General features: G+C 36.8%; 1 protein-coding gene and 1 long non-coding RNA gene across 5 annotated transcripts; both read left to right on the top strand.

The window, feature by feature from the left end:
- The first annotated feature begins 1,669 nt into the window (after positions 1-1,669).
- On the top strand, positions 1,670-4,752 carry LOC132610412 (uncharacterized). 4 transcript variants are annotated; one of them, XR_009571144.1, is made up of 4 exons: positions 1,927-2,292; positions 2,574-2,661; positions 3,055-3,232; positions 4,258-4,752. It is a non-coding gene; the product is annotated as an uncharacterized LOC132610412 (long non-coding RNA). The 4 variants fall into 4 exon arrangements; XR_009571145.1 differs by lacking the exon at positions 1,927-2,292 and adding an exon at positions 1,670-1,816 and having other exon boundaries at positions 3,055-4,752; XR_009571146.1 differs by having other exon boundaries at positions 1,907-2,399; positions 3,055-4,752.
- A 1,530-nt stretch (positions 4,753-6,282) lies between these two features.
- Positions 6,283-20,581, top strand: LOC132609135 (cyanate hydratase). Its single transcript, XM_060322989.1, has 4 exons — positions 6,283-6,708; positions 17,292-17,363; positions 18,721-18,829; positions 20,347-20,581. The coding sequence occupies exons 1-4, from the start codon at positions 6,443-6,445 to the stop codon at positions 20,386-20,388; spliced, it is 489 nt and encodes a 162-aa protein (XP_060178972.1). The 5' UTR covers positions 6,283-6,442; the 3' UTR covers positions 20,389-20,581.
- The last annotated feature ends 1,469 nt before the right edge of the window (positions 20,582-22,050 follow it).

Genomic DNA, 22,050 nt, shown 5'->3' with positions numbered 1-22,050 from the left:
CCTCTACACAAAAACTATGTTTAAGGCATAATTTCTAGGGAAAAGGACATATATGGCCGGTTGGCCATAAATAATCCCACCCTCTAACCCAATTTTTTCCAAACATAAAAATATTTGAGGCGATTTTTATATATAATATGTGTCATTTATGTATAAAATATGTATCAGTACCTATCTATAATGTATATAAATTGTATAGAATATGAATCACTAAGGTATGTATCATTTTTGTATATAATATGTCATTTGTGTATATAATGTGTATCAGCACAGTGCAACCCTGTATAGAATAGAAAATTGTATTATTTTTGTATATAATATCTATTATGTTTTGTATAGAAAGTGTATATATATAATTCCAGCATGTGTATATAAACTGTATCAGTCTTGTATACGTATAAAAAAATGTATAATAGAAACCGTATCATTGTGGTATATAATACTCTGTATGTATGTATATGTAAAACAAATCATATCATTATTGTATAATATGTGTATAATAAATGTATAATTAACGTATAATTTATGTAAAATAAATGTATGATTAATTCCAGCATATGTATATAAAATGTATAATTCTTGTATATAAAGTGTATATATAATCCAACATATGTATATATGTTGTAGCAGCCTGGGCTGTTGGGCCGGCCAGCCTTGACATTATTTTGGGCCGACCGGCCATTTTTTGGGATTATTTTGGGCCGAGCGGACTCCTGGGGGTATTAGGGCCAAATATTGGCCAAATGTGACATTACTTTGGGCCATTGGACACATAGTGTCCTTTTTCCTAATTTCTATACAGCATAACTTGCCTTATATTTTTTTTTTTCAAATTCTGCTGGAATAGGCTTAATTTGCTACAAATTCTATCTTGCGAATTTTTTTATACTCTGTTGGGCTTCGAACTTAGAATCTCAAAGATATTTTTGGCCACTTAAACTATGAACGGTAAAAATTAAAGACCAACAATTTGAGGGACAAAAATTAAAGACCACCCCCGAATAAGAACATTTGTGCGAATGACCCATTTGGAATTAAGTTAGGAGGAGAGAGAGGGTGAGGGAAAAAATTGATATAATGAAATAAGAGAAGAAGAGTTTTGAATTATTTATCTTGTTTAATTGAAATAGGGCAATTTGCAGGATTATCCTTCGCTGGGGTGGTCTTTAATTTTTACAACTCAAAATGGTGGTCTTTAAATTTTGCCCTTCAGGTAAAACTACCCGTGCTATCCAAATTCTGTCTTAAGACAGAATTTTGCTGGGTAGATTTGTAAAATTTTGCCTTGCGATTTTTTTTTTTTATTGAGCTGGGGTTCGAACCCACAACCTCGGGGTGTTAAGCGAAAGGTAAAACTTAAAGACCACCAATTTGAAGGGCAAAAATTAAAGAACACCCCAAATGAAGGGCAATCCGCGCAAAAAAAAAGATTAGAATATAACATTTAGCTATTAAATATAATTAAATGAAAGTGTAGTTATTAAATATAAATATTCTTATATGTTCTGTACCCTATCTAAAATTCCCATCTCTTTAACAAAGTTTCCTGATTTTTTTAATACTAACTGATTGATGGTGTTTTCGAACAAAAAGTTGAGTATTTTTAAAGAAGTATTTAAAAATTTCTATATTATAGAAAAGGCTTGGTTTCGACTGGGGGCAAAACCGTAATTCGCCCTCCTCCGCTCACTTTCTACGGTCTTCCTCACATGTTGTAAGAAAGCAATTGACAGCACAGGTTGTTGCAATATTTAATTCATCGGTTGAAAGCAATCTTAGGAACCACCGTTTTAAGAGGCGCAGCACGGAGCGACACGTAAGTCCCGAAACACGGTCATATATTTTAATTTTATAATTTTAATACACAAAAATAGCAAATGTATTTTAATTTTCATTAAAATTTTGCAAATAGATTCAAATAAACTATCAATAATATATAAAAAAATTATCATAATTATTATTTGAGAAAGGTAACAACATAAAAATGATAACTTAATGTAATTTATTTTTCTTTGCACAGCAAACTCTGAGCCATATAGCTAAATGTTTTATTGATGTTGATTGATCTGAAAAATGGGCTGTGATGACGATTTGCGTTTTTTTGCGCTATAATCTGACTGCACTGCTTGAAGAAATTGCACGAATTGTCCTTCAAAAGGCTGGTCTTTAATTTTTTTTGCACGGATTGCCCTTGAAATGCACTGTTCTTTTATTTTTGGCCCTTCAAATTAACACTGCTTTGAGAAAATCCGACCCGCAATCGGAGTCAAAAGAAGATTTTTCAGGGTGCCGGTATGCCTTTGATTTCTTTTATGCTTCTGCATACTACTACAGCTGATTTTCACAAATAACTACTTTTATGTCCCTGTAAATACAAGGTAGAAATGAGACACAACAAGGTAGCTGCTTTTTTAAGAGTTCTGAACCTAAATGAGCTGATTTATTGGAAGAAATAGCACGTTTTGTCCTTCAATTGGCTGGTCTTTAATTTAGCTCTGTTCTTCCTTTGCTGTGCTATCTATTTGATTTTGTGGTACAGAAATTTATTTTATTTGTTTGTTTTGTCATTGCAGTAACTCATGTGCTCAATTTTTCTGATGATTGAATTGCCATTCCGAAGAGTTCACTAGCACATATAACCCTGCGAGGCAACCTTATGTGGTAAGAAAAACTATCCAGTTGCTTTCTCTTCTGGTTTTTCCGTGCATCTTCTGCCAATCATGGGTGTCTAATGAGTAGGTTATACCGTTATATATTGGATGTTGTCGCTTGAAGCTTGAATTTGATTACACCACTTATGCATGCAAGATTTATGTTAACTCCTCAGGTAAAACTATTTGTACAGTAGGTGTTTGATAAATTTATTCAAACAAATTACTTACTTCATTTAACTACTAGATTTTGTTAAGATCTTCATTGAAGTAGAGCCTCTGTACATCTTTATCGGTGTTGTTTTTTAGCTTTAAAGATGTTTTTAGCTTGAATTTTGTTCCTCTTGTGATAAAAGAAGATCTAGTTGATAATTGTTCTAACCTGCCTAATTATTGTGGATAGGCGCAGCAATTATTTCAAAAAGTTGCACAGACAATCACGCCCGAGCCAATTCAGAATGTGAAAGCTGCGCTTGCAAGCAGCGAGATTGAGCAAAAAACTGAGGCAAAAAAGAAAGCTGTGCCTCGAAAGGCAGCAGGACAGACTTGGGAAGATCCTACTCTTGCAGACTGGCCAGCGAGTAAGTCGCTTGCTCCATTTAATTCTTTCTTCCAATTTGGTTTGGCGTCAAATGTTTGAATTCAGTTTTTACCCATTAAAAAAAGTTGAGTTTGTTTAGTTTATTCTCTTGGTGCTCTTAGGTTGTTCCGATTCGGTCTTCTCGCAGTCCTTGATAGTTTGGAACATGAATTGAACTAAGTAATACCTTGTTATGAAGAGTACTGGCAGTGCTTATAAGAATGTCAAAGCTGTGATGGTCTGGATAACCGCATAAGCTGTAAACTGAAGCAATCACCGGCTATGCCATGCAGGGTTTGGAATTAAGGAAATAATTATTAAAGGTGAATAAATCACCTGTGCAATCACTTAAAGAGATAAAAATTAGTCTAATTGCATATTATGATCCAACTTTCTGTGAAATCTAGATATATTTTGAGGTTATCAGCAACAGAATTTAGATTAAAGGGAGCATGATCAATAGTGATAGTTTAGGCAACTTGAAAGAATTGAGGATTGAAAAATATTTTACCACATATAGCAGTTGTTAAAAAAGTGGGCAGGGCAATGATCACGGGTGCTCTTAAAACCAAGTAGGTGAGGTCTTGGTTCTCCTCCGTAACAATAGACTTCCTTGTGAGTATTGCTCCCTTCTTCCTGTTTTTCCTTTACAATAGCTCAGAATTTCAGGTTATTGATTGATTACTTTTGGGTTTGATCTAATTCTTCTGATCCAAAGTTCCTTTTGTTACTGTTGAATAATCTGATTCTAAAACCCTGTTGACATTCTTTTACATATCTAAAAGAATTTCTTTATTTCGTATTTCTTTGTGATGAATTTCTGATAAACAAATATCAATTGATTTTCTCCAAACCAGAATTCAGTATAGCACAAACAGTCAATGGATCTTATCTTTTTGGTTTCTCAATTACATGTCTATAATTTACATCTTTTCAGCTGAAATTTTGATCGCTCTCCAACTTTTTGGATGCGGCTATCTAATGTGATGCTTTTCTTGCTTTTTTGTTTCATCTTCTTTATTTCAGTTTTAGTTGTGCGATGTGGTAGTTTTCTGTTCCTGCATCTGTTTTTTCATCGTGTCGGACTCGGGTAAGTGCTGCTCTTCCATTTGCTTCCCTATCTTTATTGTTTCTAAGTTCTTCTCTTATCTTTGACAGTCCACGGCATTTCACTTAGGTCAATACTTTGTGCAGCTTTTATCTTGCACTCGAGTTGACACTGCATTGTCCAAATAGCAGTAGCAGATAGAGTGATGTGTGAGATTCACATACTACATGTGATAATCTTTTGGATATGTTGTAAAGGTTTTGTTCCTCAATGAATGTACATGGTATGAAACAGTTGGTGTGTTGTGGCCATTTATTCAGCTTGAATATGTCGCTCACTTTTTCATTAGTACTGCCGAACGCTTGAAACCATTAAGGTTGGAGGAGCACAGATCTATATTTGTATTTATCTAATTTGCAGCCAAATGCAAAACAAAAGAAAAGGGGAAAAAAGATGTTAGCTTGGCTGATGAATGTCTTATTGCCTTGAGAGCTTTGATTTGCACAGACTTTGTCCTCGGAGGCCCAAGTCTACAAAGTAGTTATCCAGTCAAATCAATTTTTATTTCCAACAAAAAGGTTAAAAACTCTCTTTGTCCCCTGCTTAAAATGTGCTAGCAGTTCCGACTTTCAGCACGGGCCATCTCTGCCTAGTATATATACAAACGAACATCCCATTTTTAAAATAAATAAATAAATAAATAAATAATGTCTGACTATGAATGGAAGCATTTTGGGTGTGTTTTGGTAGGAATGAAATGTCTTCCATGGAAAATGTTTTCTTGGAAAACAAGTGGTTTTTTACTTATTTCCTATTGTTTGTAAATAATATCATTGATAATTTATTACATGGGGAAATTTTAATAATGTGCAATCCAGCATAACAAATTACATTCATGTAGCCATATTTTTAATTTACATCCGCATAGCCACTTTTTCATCGTGTACAACATTATACAGCAATATACAACTTTATACATGTAGTATAGACAATGTATCAATCTCGAATAAAAGTCTATAATAATGTATAAGACTAGTATACAATATGTAACAGCCCAGGCCACCGCATGTAGAAATTGTTCGCTTTGGAGCCTTTGCCCCTCACAGTTTTAAAACGCGTCTACAAGGGAGAGGTATCTAAGTACTTATAAATCACTCTTCGTTCTCCTCCCAACCGATGTGGGATTCGCCTAAACCGATGTGGGATTCGCCTTAAACTCACCCCCCGAAATTGTCCGCTTTGGAGCTTTTGCCCCTCACTGTTTTAAAACACGTCTACAAGGGAGAGGTATCCAAACACTTATAAAGCACTCTTCATTCTCCTCCCCAACCGATGTGGGATTCGCCTAAGGCAAGCCTTATACAATATTATACAAATTTATACAAGAGGTGTTTACACATAACAGGGGTTTATACATAATGTATAACAGATGTTTATACACACCTCTACACCGTATAAAAGTGTATAATAGTGTATAAGAGGTGTTTATAAACACTTTACCGAAACCCTAGATCTAGTTCGCCGGCGCGGCCCAAAAACGTCATTGACCCGAATTTCGATCTACTGAAACAGAGCTTTTCAAGATTAGAGTTTTGCCCTAAAGCAAATTCCGATTGTTGTCAACTATGGTTGGCCCTACGCCCGGCGCAATTGCAACCCCAGAGCCACCAGCGACGATAAGTTTCAGACGACGACGGCAAGGTTCTCAACTGCAAAAACAGCGGCTATGGGGGGTTAAAAAATAAAAATGGACTAAACCTGTAATTACTTTGCCCTAATTGGCATAGAGTGTGAATATCCCTCGGTTTATTATTTTTTATTTTCTATTATTATTATAATGGAAGCATAGCAAAAAATATTCCCTCGCAAGTCCCCAGAGTGTTATGTGGACGGTGGACTTTTTTATACTACTACGTATAGCGGTAGTACAAAACAAAGAAAAAGAGAAGTAGGACTGTTTGTTGCAATACAAAATGACCAATTAGCAGTCAGAGGCAAAATTCAAAATTAGCAGCCCTATTCAAATTTCTAACCAAATTGGACTTGGCAAAGTGGATAACTAGGTCCCTCAAAACCAATCATCCCCTATAGGCTATAGCTCTCTCTATATATATATCCACAATCTCTCCTTTGTTTTTCAGTAAGCAAAAACAATCAGTAATAATGGAGAACAAAGCAAACATAGTGGCATCTCTTATGGCAGTGAAACAAAAATCTGGCAAGACATTTAGTGAGATAGCTGAAGAAACTGGTCTCACAAATGTGTATGTTGCTCAGCTTTTGAGACGACAAGCTCAGCTTAAACCTGAAACTGCTCCAAAGCTTAAGGCTGCACTTCCCCTCTTATCTGATCAACAACTTCATCAAATGATGGAAGCACCTTTGAGGTCTTATGACCCTAATTTGATTCAAGACCCAACTGTTTACAGGTGAAACACTTCACTCATTTCTTGAATATTTTATTTGTTTATATAAAGATTTTATTTTTATGGTGTGTCATGTATGGTAGTTGATAGAACTAGACTAAGCTGTGGAATTGGAAAAACTGGAGAACCATTTCTTGATTTTTTATTGCTTATGTAAAGATTTGATCTTTATGGTGTATGGTAGTTGATAGAGCTAGAGTAAGATGTGGAATAGGAGAAACTTAAGGCCCATTTCTTGATTTTTGATTTTCTATAAAGATTTGATCTTTATGGTGTATAGACTATAGGAGTTGATTGAGCTAGAGTAAGATGTGGAATAGGAAAAACTGGAGACCCATTTGTTGATTCTTTTTTATTTTCTAACAAAGAATTGATCTTTATGGTGTATGGTAATTTGATAGAACTAGAGTAAGCTGTGGAATAGGAAAAAATGGAGAACCATTTCTTTATTTTTTATTTTCTATAAAGTTTTGATATTTATGGTGTATAGTACTCCCTCCGGCCAAATTTATGTGACACTCTTTGACTTTGCATTGAGTTTAAGAAAGAAAGGAAGACTTTTGAAATTTGTTGTTGAAGACAAACCTTACATATTTGTATGACTTTAAATTATCTCATAAAGTTAAATTATTTCTAAATATAGAAAGGTGGCATTGTTTTTGGGACAGACTAAAAAAAAGTGTGTCACATAAATTGGGACAAAGGAGTAGTTTGATAGAGCTAGAGTTACATGTGGAATAGGAATAACTGGGCCATTTCCTTATTTTTGATTTTCTATAAAGATTTGATCTTTATAGTGTATAGTAGTTGCTAGAGCTAGATTACATGTGGAATAGGAATAACTGGAGACCCATTTCTTTATTTTTGATTTTTCATTAATATTTGATCTTTACGGTGTATAGTAGTTGATAGAGCTACAGTAACATGTGAAATAGGAAAAACTGGAAACTCATTTCTTTATTTTTGATTTTCTATAAATATTTGGTCTTTATGGTGTATTGTAGTTGATAGAGAGCTAGAGTAAGCTGTGGAATACGAAAAACTGGAGATTCTTGTTATCTTGATTCAAGACCCAATATTTATAGGTGCTTCTTTTCTAGAACTTTTGTCCTTTTTGCTGAAAAGTTTTGATCTTGTTGTGGTGTATGGTAGTTGATAGTACTAGAGTGTTGGGAATAAAATAGACCCGTAAAAATAATATTCACGGTATTAGTGATAAACGTGGAACACTAAGTTATGGTTAAGTCAGCAAGAATAAAATGAAGCAATAATGACACCGGAATTTTACGTGGAAACCCTTCTGAATAAGGAAAAAACCACGGCCAAGAGGAGCAGCTGATATCACTATAGTAAGGAATTTTACACTGTGTAGTCAGGAGTATAAATACTCCAAAGACCACTACACATTCAAAAAGAAAAAACACCCTTTTGATTTTTCCCACCTCACTACAATATCCCTCACACTCTTATTTTCCTTCACAGACTATTTTCTTACAATCTATGGAATACCTTGCTCTCTATAATTTTTTTCTCTCTTTTCTGGTGTATTACAAATGATAGAAAGCTTCCCTATTTATAAGGATGAAATAGATCTATTGATGTCATCAGTGACATTACTTGAATGTAGCAAGTCAAGGTGTTCATTATGAACACATTCAATAGCCGATTATCCCATTTCAAAAATAGCTGCCAATGTGATTTCATGTATATTTTGTCAAAGGAAGAAAATCTTCCTTCCTTAAAATATGGGATAGGGGACTGGATCCCACAAATCTCCCCCTCAAGTCCTATTCACTTGAAGGAGGGTACACTGACTTCTAGTTTGAGTGCATGCCGACAAGTTCTTTGCACAGTTCGAACTTGTCTCTCGATACCACCTTGGTCAGCATATCTGCAGGATTTTCATTCGTGTGAATCTTCTTGACTTAGAACAATTCGCTCTCCAATCCAATGATATCTGACATCGATGTGTTTTGTTCTCGCATGGTACATGGAATTCTTACTCAGGTCTATTGCACTCTGACTGTCGCAATAGACAACATACTCCATTTGCTGCAATCCAAGTTCTTGAAGAAATCTCTTGAGCCATATCATCTCCTTGCCAGCTTCAGTAGCCGCAATATACTCCGCTTCAGTTGTAGACAGTGCAACACACTTCTGCAACTTCGACTGCCATGATATAGCTCCCCCTGAAAAAGTAAACAAATATCCAGTAGTGGATTTTCTTTTATCAAGGTCACCTGCCATATCAGAATCTGTATAGCCCTTCAAGATTGGATTTGATCCTCCAAAACACAAGCATTCATCTGATCTTCCTCTTAGATACCTGAGTATCCACTTCACAGCTTCCCAATGCTTTTTCCCTGGATTTTCGAGTCTGCTAACAACACCAACTGCATGAGCAATATCTAGTCGAGTGCATACCATTGCATACATCAAACTTCCGACGGCAGAGGAATAAGGAATCTTGGCCATTCTCTCTTTTTCCTCCATTGTTGTAGGACACATCTTTTTGCTCAATTTTAGATGACCAGGAAGAGGTGTGCTAACCCACTTAGCACTCTTCATATTGAAGCGCTCTAGTACACGTTCTATGTACATTTTTTGTGACAAATAAAGCTTCCTTTCATCTCTTGAACGAGTAATTCTCATGCCCAAAATCTGCTTAGCATGACCCAAGTCTTTCATTGCAAAAGACTTACTCAACTGTTTCTTCAACTCGTCAATCTTGGAAGCATTCCTGCGTACAATCAACATATCATCCACATATAGCAGGAGGATGATAAAGTCATCATCAGAAAATTTTTGTGCAAACACACAGTGATCTGAAGAAGTCTTTTTATAGCCTTGCTCCCCCATAACAGATTCAAACTTCTTGTACCACTGTTTGGGAGCTTGCTTCAATCCATATAGACTCTTCTTAAGTTTGCATACAAGATTTTCTTTATCTTTTGCCTTGAAGCCCTCAGGTTGTTCCATATAAATCTCCTCTTCTAAGTCACCGTGAAGAAAAGCAGTCTTCACATCCATCTGCTCAATCTCCAAATCAAGACTAGCAGTCAAACCAAGAACTGTCCGAATGGAGGACATTTTCACGACAGGAGAAAATATTTCGTCAAAGTCAATACCTTTCCTTTGACCAAATGCCTTAACAACCAATCTAGCTTTGTATTTGGGCTTCAAGCTGTGTTCTTCGACTTTAACTTTGAACACCCACTTGTTTTTCAAAGCTCTCATGCCCTTAGGCAATTTCACCAACTCATAAGTATGGTTCTCATGCAGAGATTTCATCTCATCTTGCATGGCTTCAATCCATTAATCCTTGTGCTCATCTTCTTTGGCCTCCTCATAACATTCAGGTTCTCCCCCATCAGTGAGTAATACTCATTAGGTGAATAACGGGAAGAAGGAACATGCTGTCTAGTAGACCTTCTAAGTGGAATATCTGACTCATCCACGACTTCATGAGTAGGAGCATCTACCTCATCAATAGCAGCATCGTTATCATCATCAACATGCTGATCTGGAACATGATTCTAGGCATCACCATCATCATCGAGCCCACCAACGTCATCAACATTTGTATGAGGGACTTGATCAAGATTAACTAAACCTTCAGAACTTGAAGATTTTATCTTCTCCGCTTTGTTAATATCTTCAATGGTTTGATCCTCCACGAAGATAACATCACGACCTTCTTCTCAATTGGATCATATAGCCTGTAACCAAACTCATCAAGGCCATAACCAATGAAGATGCACTGCCTTGTCTTGGCAGTTAATTTTAACCTCTCATCTTTAGGCACATGTACAAAAGCTTTGCAACCAAACACTTTCAAATGGTCATAGGAAACATCCTTGCCATACCAAACTCAGTTTGAAACATCACTTTGCAAAGCAACCGCAGGGGATAGATTAATAACATGTGCGGCGGTCAACAATGCCTCACCCCAAAAGGAATTCGACAACTTTGCTTCAGAAAGCAAATATCTAACTCTTTCCATCAAGGTCCTGTTATCCTCTCTGCCAAACCATTAAGTTGAGGAGTCTTCTGGTGTCTGATACCCTTTTGTTTGCAGTATTCGTCAAACGGTCCGCAATATTCACCACCGTTATCTGTGCGAATACACTTTAGCTTCTTTCCTGTTTCAACTGCTTAAAGACACCCAACACTTGGTCTTTAGTCTTCAGGACGTAGACCCAAAGTTTCCTTGAGCAATCATCAATAAAAGTTGCAAAGTAAAGTGCACCACCCAAAGTCCTTGTCTTCATTGGACCACATAAATCTGAATGCACCAACTCAAGCAACTCTGTCTTTCTTGAAGGAGGATGAGACTTGAAAGAAACTCTATTTTGTTTTCCAGCCAAGCAGTGCTCACACTTTTCTAATTTAGCACTTTCGAAATTTGACAACAATTTCTTTTTGACTAGAACATTTAGTCTTTTCTCGCTAATGTGGCTAAGCCTCTTATGCCATAACGTTGAAGAGCTATTGCTCTCAACTGCATTCACCATATTAACACAGGTAGAGGCCGTAGTCCAGTATAGACCACGACGCTTTTCGCCACGAGCCACAATCATGGAACCCTTAGTGAGCTTCCACTTTCCAGCACCATTGGTACTGACATATCCCGCATCATCCAAAACACCAACAGAGATCAAGTGCAAACGAACATCTGGTGCATGCTTTACATTGTTTAAAACTAGTTTAGTTCCAATACTAGTTTCCAAACAAATCGTTCCAACACCAACCACTCTAGATACAGTCTCATTACCCGTACTCAAAGTTCCAAAGTCACCCGGAGTATAGGATGAGAAAAATTCCTTCATTGATGTCACATGAGATGCGACACCACTGTCCACAACCCAGCTTGACTCATCACAAGCAATATTTATCAGATCCGCATCAAGGACAGTAATAAGATCTTCTGTAGTGACAGCGGCAACACGATTGCCATCTTCTTGCTTTTCCTCCTTATCTCTAGTGGTATCAGAGCCAAGGTTTTGTCTGAGCATGCTCTGTGGTTGCAGCACAATCTGAACTTCCACATCAGGAAAGAATTACTTTGATCTTCAAATAAATAGTATTTGTATTTGTGATAAACGATGGAAGCCAACACTAGTAGAATGGTTACTTTGAGTGGCGTAAATTATGCCATTTGGAAGGGCAAAATGGAAGATTTGCTCTATGTCAAGAATTTTCATCAACCTGTCTTTGCCACTAAAAAGCCTGATAATAAATCAGATGAAGAGTGGAATTTATTGCATCGGCAGGTTTGCGGCTTTATTAGACAGTGGATTGACGATAATGTGTTGAAGATATTTCTGGGGAGACGTATGCTCGGACCCTATGGGAGCATCTTGAAAGTTTGTATGCTCGGAAAACTGGTAACAACAAGATGTTTTTGATAAAGCAAATGCTGGGTTTAAAATACCACGATGGTTCCGCAATGACAGATCATCTGAATATTTTTCAAGGGATCATGAACCAGTTATCTACTATGGGCATTAATTTTGATGAAGAAATTCAAGGCTTGTTTCTACTTAGTTCCCTACCAGATTCTTGGGAAATTATTAGAACTTCATTATCAAATTCTGCTCCGGATGGTGTGATCTCTATGGATCTTGCCAAGAGCAGTCTTTTAAATGAAGAGATGAGAAGAAAATCTCAAGGTTCCTCCTCATCAGATGTCTTGGTGACTGACACTAGGGGGAGAGGCAAGTATCGTGGTTCTCAAAATAGAGAACATCATAGAAGAAAATCCAGAAGCAGACTTAAAGATATTGAGTGCTATCATTGCGGGAAAAAAAGGCACACAAAGAAGTTCTGCCGGATTTTGAAAAAGGAGAATAGAGATAAGGAGGAAAAGCAAGAAGATGGCAATCGTGTTGCCGCTGTCACTACAGAAGATCTTATTATTGTCCTTGATGCGGATCTGATAAATATTGCTTGTGATGAGTCAAGCTGGGTTGTGGACAGTGGTGCCGCATCTCATGTGATATCAATGAAGGAATTTTTCTCATCCTATACTCCGGGTAACTTTGGAACTTTGAGTACGGGTAATGAGACTGTATCTAGAGTGGCTGGTGTTGGAACGGTTTGTTTGGAAACTAGTTTTAAACAATGTAAAGCATGCACCAGATGTTCGTTTGCACTTGATCTCTGTTGGTGTTTTGGATGATGAGGGATATGTCAGTACCAATGGTGCTGGAAAGTGGAAGCTCACTAAGGGTTCCATGATTGTGGCTCGTGGCGAAAAGCGTCGTGGTTTATACTGGACTACGGCCTCTACCTGTGTTAATATGGTGAATGCAGTTGAGAGCAATAGCTCTTCAACGTTATGGCATAAGAGGCTTAGCCACATTAGCGAGAAAAGACTAAATGTTCTAGTCAAAAAGAAATTGTTGTCAAATTTCGAAAGTGCTAAATTAGAAAAGTGTGAGCACTGCTTGGCTGGAAAACAAAATAGAGTTTCTTTCAAGTCTCATCCTCCTTCAAGAAAGACAGAGTTGCTTGAGTTGGTGCATTCAGATTTATGTGGTCCAATGAAGACAAGGACTTTGGGTGGTGCACTTTACTTTGCTACTTTTATTGATGATTGCTCAAGGAAACTTTGGGTCTACGTCCTGAAGACTAAAGACCAAGTGTTGGGTGTCTTTAAGCAGTTGAAACAGGAAAGAAGCTAAAGTGTATTCGCACAGATAACGGTGGTGAATATTGCGGACCGTTTGACGAATACTGCAAACAAAAGGGTATCAGACACCAGAAGACTCCTCAACTTAATGGTTTGGCAGAGAGGATAACAGGACCTTGATGGAAAGAGTTAGATATTTGCTTTCTGAAGCAAAGTTGTCGAATTCCTTTTGGGGTGAGGCATTGTTGACCGCCGCACATGTTATTAATCTATCCCCTGCGGTTGCTTTGCAAAGTGATGTTTCAAACTGAGTTTGGTATGGCAAGGATGTTTCCTATGACCATTTGAAAGTGTTTGGTTGCAAAGCTTTTGTACATGTGCCTAAAGATGAGAGGTTAAAATTAACTGCCAAGACAAGGCAGTGCATCTTCATTGGTTATGACCTTGATGAGTTTGGTTACAGGCTATATGATCCAATTGAGAAGAAGTCATGATGTTATCTTCGTGGAGGATCAAATCATTGAAGATATTAACAAAGCGGAGAAGATAAAATCTTCAAGTTTTGAAGGTTTAGTTAATCTTGATCAAGTCCCTCATACAAATGTTGATGATGTTGGTGGGCTCGATAGTGATGCCTAGAATCATGTTCCAGATCAGCATGTTGATGATGATAACGATGCTGCTATTGATGAGGTAGATGCTCCTACTCATGAAGTCGTGGATAAGTCAGATATTCCACTTAGAAGGTCTACTAGACAGCATGTTCCTTCTTCCCGTTATTCACCTAATGAGTATGTATTACTCACTGATGGGGGAGAACCTGAATGTTATGAGGAGGCCAAAGAAGATGAGCACAAGGATTAATGGATTGAAGCCATGCAAGATGAGATGAAATCTCTGCATGAGAACCATACTTATGAGTTGGTGAAATTGCATGAGAGCTTTGAAGAACAAGTGGGTGTTCAAAGTTAAAGTCGAAGAACACAACTTGAAGCCCAGATACAAAGCTAGATTGGTTGTTAAGGCATTTGGTCAAAGGAAAGGTATTGACTTTGACGAAATATTCTCTCCTGTCGTGAAAATGTCCTCCATTCGGACAGTTCTTGGTTTGACTGCTAGTCTTGATTTGGAGATTGAGCAGATGGATGTGAAGACTGCTTTTCTTCACGGTGACTTAGAAGAGGAGATTTATATGGAACAACCTTAGGGCTTCAAGGCAAAAGGTAAAGAAAATCTTGTATGCAAACTTAAAAAGAGTCTATATGGATTGAAGTAAGCTCCCAAACAGTGGTACAAGAAGTTTGAATCTGTTATGGGGGAGCAAGGCTATAAGAAGACTTCTTCAGATCACTGTGTGTTTGCACAAAAAATTTCTGATGATGACTTTATCATCCTCCTGCTATATGTGGATGATATGTTGATTGTACGCAGGAATGCTTCCAAGATTGACGAGTTGAAGAAACAGTTGAGTAAGTCTTTTGCAATGAAAGACTTGGGTCATGCTAAGCAGATTTTGGGCATGAGAATTACTCGTTCAAGAGATGAAAGGAAGCTTTATTTGTCACAAAAAATGTACATAGAACGTGGTACTAGAGCGCTTCAATATGAAGAGTGCTAAGTGGGTTAGCACACCTCTTCCTGGTCATCTGAAATTGAGCAAAAAGATGTGTCCTACAACAACGGAGGAAAAAGAGAGAATGGCCAAGATTCCTTATTCCTCTGCCGTCGGAAGTTTGATGTATGCAATGGTATGCACTCGACCAGATATTGCTCATGCAGTCGGTGTTGTTAGCAGATTTCTCGAAATTCCAGGAAAAAAGCATTAGGAAGCTGTGAAGTGGATACTCAGGTATCTAAGAGGAAGCTTAGATGAATGCTTGTGTTTTGGAGGATCAAATCCAATCTTGAAGGGCTATACAGATTCTGATATGGCAGGTGACCTTGATAAAAGAAAATCCACTACTGGATATTTGTTTACTTTTTCAGGGGGAGCTATATCATGGCAGTCGAAGTTGCAGAAGTGTGTTGCACTGTCTACAACTGAAGCGGAGTATATTGTGGCTACTGAAGCTGGCAAGGAGATGATATGGCTCAAGAGATTTCTTCAAGAACTTGGATTGCAGCAAATGGAGTATGTTGTCTATTTCCACAGTCAGAGTGCAATAGACCTGAGTAAGAATTCCATGTACCATGCGAGAACAAAACACATCGATGTCAGATATCATTGGATTGGAGAGCGAATTGTTCTAAGTCAAGAAGATTCACACGAATGAAAATCCTGCAGATATGCTGACCAAGGTGGTATCGAGAGACAAGTTCGAACTGTGCAAAGAACTTGTCGGCATGCACTCAAACTAGAAGCCAGTGTACCCTCCTTCAAGTGAATGGGACTTGGGAGATTTGTGGGATCCAGTCCCCTATCCCATATTTTAAGGAAGGAAGATTTTCTTCCTTTGACAAAATATACATGAAATCACATTGGCAGCTATTTTTGAAATGGGATAATCGGCTATTGAATGTGTTCATAATGAACACCTTGACTTGCTACATTCAAGTAATGTCACTGATGACATCAATAGATCTATTTCATCCTTATAAATAGGGAAACTTTCTATCATTTGTAATACACCAGAAAAGAGAGAAAAAAATTATAGAGAGCAAGGTATTCCATAGACTGTAAGAAAATAGTCTGTGAAGAAAAATAAGAGTGTGAGGGATATTGTAGTGAGGTGAGAAAAATCAAAAGAGTGTTTTTTCTTTTTGAGTGTGTAGTGGTCTTTAGAGTATTTATACTCGTGACTACACAATGTAAAATTCCTTACTATAGTGATATCAGTTGCTCCTCTTGGCCGTGGTTTTTCCCTTATTCAGAAGGGTTTCCACGTAAAATTCCGATGTCATTATTGCTTCATTTTATTCTTGCTGACTTAACCATAACTTAGTGTTCCACGTTTATCACTAATACCGTAAATATTATTTTTGCGGATCTATTTTATTCCCAACATAGAGACTAGGGTAAGAGTGGAACTGTAAAATCTGGGGAAAATCTGATATAACGGATTCAATCAAAGTTAAATGATATAAGCAAACTTGACTTCCTTTATAGATTTATTAGAGTTCATATGAAAAGCAAAGCAGAAAAACACCTAATTGAAGGAAACGCACGAGTTTCCAGAATCAATAAGATAAGAGGTTCTGTTATAGAACACAGAGTTCAATGGAAACAATAAATTGGAACGAGATGATCTTGTTTTGTTCCCAGTTGAAAAGAGATGACTTGAATGAAGACCCTCTGTTTTTCAGGTGAATCACTTTACCCATTTCTTGATTTTTGATTATCTAATATCTATGGAGATTTGATCTTGTTGTGGTGTATGGTAGTTGATAGAAGTAGAGTGAGGTTCCCTATTAACTTCATTCGATAAACCATTGTATAAAGAGATCCGCTACATTGGTCTTGATTGTTCATTTTCTGGAAAGCTTTGATCTTGCCATAGTGTGTGGTAGTTGATAGAACTAGAGGAAATACGGGATTCAGGAAACCGGAAATTCTTATGTAGAGAATGGAGGAAACTTGTATTCCTTGTTAGAGAGTGAAACATTCTTGTATAACATTTACTAGTCCAGTAGCCAGAGGCGGATATGAGGAAATACGGGATTCAGGAAACTGGAAATTCTTATGTAGAGACTGGAGGAAACTTGTATTCCTAGTTAGAAGGTGAAACATTCTCGTATAACATTTACTAGTCCAGTAGCCAGAGGCGGATAAAAAACATTAGCGTTGGTGTACATGCACTATTTCATTGTTCCCGTGAAATCATTAGCTTATTTAGGAAACAGCATATAGCATTGCTTAAGGTGTGAAGTTGTCGGCTAGACCTATTGGACAAAGTTTTTCGAAAGCTTTCTGTTGCATTTCAGACTAAATTTGATTATTTTGTCCCTTCAACAGATTGAATGAAGGTGTCATGCACTTTGGTGAGAGTATCAAGGAAATTATCAACGAAGAATTTGGTGATGGCATGTAAGTCTCTCCACTTAGCATGCTTCTTAAATATCTGTTCTTATTTTATTGATTAATTTTTTTTTTTGCTCATAGATATATAATCTTTTCTTGTATGTGGATCTATGCATGTGTTAAAGACTCATACTCTAGAAGTGCTCTCTGCCTTTAAACGAGGGAAGCTCCGCATCTTGTGAACCTTTATGAATTGCCTCTGATGGTTAACTACTCTGACTTGCATTAGTTCATCTCTGGTTTATTGCAAGTCATGGTTCATAAGAAGCCTTTTGTAGATGAATTAGAGCTTGCACAACCTGTGGGGGGTGGGTTAAAGTCTCTTCTGCATTATCTGCTGTTTTGTTTTAGTGCTTTTTGCTAAGGGGATTAGGAATGATATCCGATATCTCAGGATTAAGCCGAATTACCTGCCCTCTAGCACTCACCTGCATGTCTATGCTTTCTTGTTCACAAACCCAAGCTCTCGAACCCGCCTCATCCCTATTACCCTCTTCCCGATTTTTTAATGAATTAATAGTGAAACAGAAAATTCTAACTGCAATTTCACAGCTAGCTGATATTCACTTGTAAGATAAGTTTTCCCCAGCTCATCCATCTTGCCTTTATTAATCATCCACCAAATGCACTTACTGTAGCTAATTCATTATCTTATTATAATCCTGTGATATATATGGTGACTTTATTTTGTTTGGTGAATCACGCAACCTCTCTACATAACTAGATTGTGTATACAACTCGCATGAACTATTTATCACTGCTGCACATGTGTTGTACAATACAGATTCTAATTGGCTGGCACCGCCACATTTTGATTTATGTAAGATAAAAAGAGCAGAGGGTATTATGATTTATGAGCCATGGCCACATTTCGAAGGGAGGATCTACTGCCTATTTCTGTTCAGTTTGATAGCATGCATCTTTAGGGACCAAACGTAACACACTCTTTGTTTGGCCAAATTGACCCATCTTGTCTTCCCTATCTCTGATTCGGATTAGCATATTTTTTCTAGTTATTAGCTAAATTGGAAACTGTTATCGGGCTGTGAAGTTTTGTATTGCTCTAGGAGTGTATTCATTCTGTAGCTCTAATTTTCTTCTAGCCCGAGTAGTGCTTCTCACAATTCTCTGATTCTCTATAATGATATACAACCAAAACAGAGTGTCTACTTTTTCAGTTATTTATCAAATTTAGTATACGTAATCAAAGCTATATATGTGTGTTTTGCATGCAATATTATGTTACTGTTAAATGGGCACTTTTACTAGTGAAAGTTCCCCAAATTTCACTAGGCTTCCTGCACATGATACACTTGTATTGAGCTGATATGTGAGATTTTAACTTATGGCTGATAATATTTAGCATGTCAGCTATAGACTTTTTCTGCTCAGTTGATAAAATCAAAGGTGTGGATGGGAAGGATCGGGTTGTCGTGACTTTTGATGGAAAGTATCTGCCACACACTGAGCAGGTTAGTTCCCTTTTACATTACATAATTGTAAAGTCTGTTCTCCATATTACAAGGTGCAACAAAATAGAGGCTCCTGATTTTTGGTTTGTTAGATCTGATTATAAAGGCTTCTGTACCCTCTTGCATATTCTGGGTGAGCCAGTACTACAAAATGGTGCATGATTTCAACTCTGAGTGACTTATCTTAAGTAATCAGAGAGCTTGTTGTTGCAGCAATCAGTAGAATGAAACAGTGTTATCAAAAGCGAAAAGCGCAAGAAGCTCTAAGGTCAGCTGGGGCTTTAAGCGCAAATAAAGCGTGGGCTTTAATGATAATAAGCATGAATAACAAATATATGGACAAAGAAATTGTAAAAGCTTTATGATAAAGTGAAATATCAATTATCCAGTGTCACCATTTCAAGAGAGGCTCATTGGCAAGGAAAAGTATGTCTTAGAGCCTTGATGATGACACTGAAGCGCACATAAAGCGAGGCAAAGCGCTCAACATGTTTTGAGCCTCGCTTCAGGGCTTAAGCATGCCTTTGACAACACTGGAATGAAATGCTTCCTTTCACATCCTTTTCTCCTACTTTTAGCATTTCATGTCCTATCTGAGCTTTTCTATAGTTATGAACAACCTATCCATATTGTAAATTTCAAGATTTTACATACTTGACATTATATATTCAAGTTCAAATGTGGTGAAACATGTTTGCATAAATCAGATATCATCAATGAGTTGTAACAGCCAAAATACATTTCCTATCGACTGTTCTTGCAAAATACCAGGCAAAATTTCGTGGTTATACTCAATTTTCATAGAAAGACAAGGGGTACTGTGCAAAATATTGTAAGACTGAAGGGGTAATCTGTTTAAGCAACTGGCAGGGTCTTGTGAATGTGATAGTTAAGGTGCTTTGCCGCACTTGTGCTTATAGAATCAGTTCTTAATATGTCTATTTTCATGTTTGTAATTTTTAACTAAAGTTGAACTGATCGGGAAAGTAAGACAAGATTTAAACTGGTGATTGCCAGAGATATACAAAATCTTTTGTATTCCGAGTTCTTGAACTAGGCCCCCTGTTTTTTTTGTGGAGTACCTGGTGGTTTCTTATCCATCTTGACAGGATTTACTGCCCAACAGAAGCAGAAATAAACTTTTTTCTGTTATCTATCAGAATTGTGGGATTTACAATGTGTCTTTGACAATCATCTAAACGGATTTTGTGTCCAGGGGTAGATCTAGAGGCTCGCTTATGAGTTCACGTGAACGCAGTAGCTTTTGCCTGGACCTGTGTATACACTAAGAAATCTACTAAATATTTACAAATATTATTGTGAACTTAGTTATTATTATAATATTAACTTGCGATCGTTGTAGGGACTCATAAACTTTAAATTCTGGATCCGCTTCTGTTTGTGATAAGTCACTGCTAGCACAATCATATCAACTTTTCTGCTTGATTCCATAGCTTTGTTCGATAGCGCAGCGAGTGTGATATTAATCTGCTAACACCTTTGTTTTTTCTTGGCAGAAAACTGAGCATATGGTGTCAAGGTTAATGCGAAAGGAATAAGCATAGTTACTATAAGCTGTTTGTTGCAAACTGTTACTCTTTTTTACCAATAAAGAATGATTATGTACTTGTGGCTGAATAATGTTCACTCATTGGTCGAGTTTTGAAATGTCAAATCCCAAGATATGGTATTTATATGTATGTTTGAGTTGCCAAGATTTGATAATGTATATGTATGCGTTTGAGTTGCCAAGATTTTATGTTCAACGTGTTGAGAAAAGGCCCAAAATCATACAAAATCATACACTATCTTTGGTTCTAGATCAAAATAATACATATTCTTTCACATAGTGCATTAATAGTCCTTATTCTTTATTAAAGTGGAGCACTTTTAGTCATAACTTTAACCAAGATTAACTTTTTAACGGAGACTATTTTTTCCCTCCAAAAGTACTACTTCTTTATCGCTATGGCGCTCTGTCTTCTTTCTTGCTAAGAGAGTAATACCCAGGCCCCAAAAATAGAACACCAATTCATATTCAGCCTCAATTGCATCTATAGCAAAATCAGTTATTGGAAAAAATACTCTTAAGAGCGCAACACTGAGAGTCAATCACTTCCTATCAGAACTAACATTTGATATCATTTATCCAAACAATTCATTACATAGAAAAGTAAAAGGTACATTTACACATCGTAATTACATGTATTCATGCTTTAAGAGGCCCATTTGAAGGCTGCATGCTACAACTCAAACACACTTCATTATTAACCAAATGAAACTCTATTAAGGCACTTTGGTATTCATCTTTTTCTCTCAGTTTCTTATCTCGTTTTTCATTTGTCTCTCCTTTTCACTTCTCCTAGTTATGTGTCGCCACATTCCGCATACCTCCAATTTGTTTCTGAACTCATTGATTTTCTCCAATAGCTCGAATCAATGGTAAAAGTACCATGATCATGGTTTCTACAAGAGATAAAACACACATTAAGTACAAACCATTGTTTTGAACAAATGCAATACTACGCTAGCAACACATCTGGAAAGGAACAATTATAACTGAAGAAAGTATGTACACAATTAGTTATCCAAGTCTGAACTCCAACTATGAAACTAAGACTATGTATTGCTGCAAAAGCAGGGATGTCTCCCACCAAATCAACAGAACAAAGCTACAATTTTTATACTGAAATGCTCTTTTTCATAACTCCACCCAAACTAGTGCCAAGATGTCCACTACTATCAAACAGACCCAAAGATCAATTTAGATAAATGATTCAGTGAGAAATCTTGAAAAGAGCAATATGTTTGTTTTTTTTAAAATCTTTGTTACATTAACAGTACCTCGGCAAAATCCTGGGTATTCTCTTGGCAAGAAAGAAAACAGAGGGAAAGAGAAGCTGAACGTTTGATTAGTGTAACTTTTTAGTCTCTGTTAAAAAGTTAACCTTGGTTTGGGTGATGACTAAAAGTGCTCCATTATAATAAAGAATAAGGACTATTAATGCATCATGTAAAAGAATATGTATTATTTTGATCTAAAATCAAAGTTAGTGTATTATTTTGGCCCTTCTCTCTCAACGTGTTTATGTGTTTGATGGATAAACAATCAATTCACTTATTTTGTGGAATTGAGAGCTGGATAACTTGTCATTTTAAACACTTTGTTGGCAGGTTACTTACCATCTCCTGTAAAAAGATTGAAGTCATTGTTAAGGAGA

Source organism: Lycium barbarum, chromosome 9, assembly GCF_019175385.1.
Source record: "Lycium barbarum isolate Lr01 chromosome 9, ASM1917538v2, whole genome shotgun sequence".
In the NCBI taxonomy this organism is placed as follows: Eukaryota; Viridiplantae; Streptophyta; class Magnoliopsida; order Solanales; family Solanaceae; genus Lycium; species Lycium barbarum.
The sequence above is the reverse complement of the archived record's forward strand: the minus strand, read 5'-3'. Positions and strand labels throughout refer to the sequence as shown.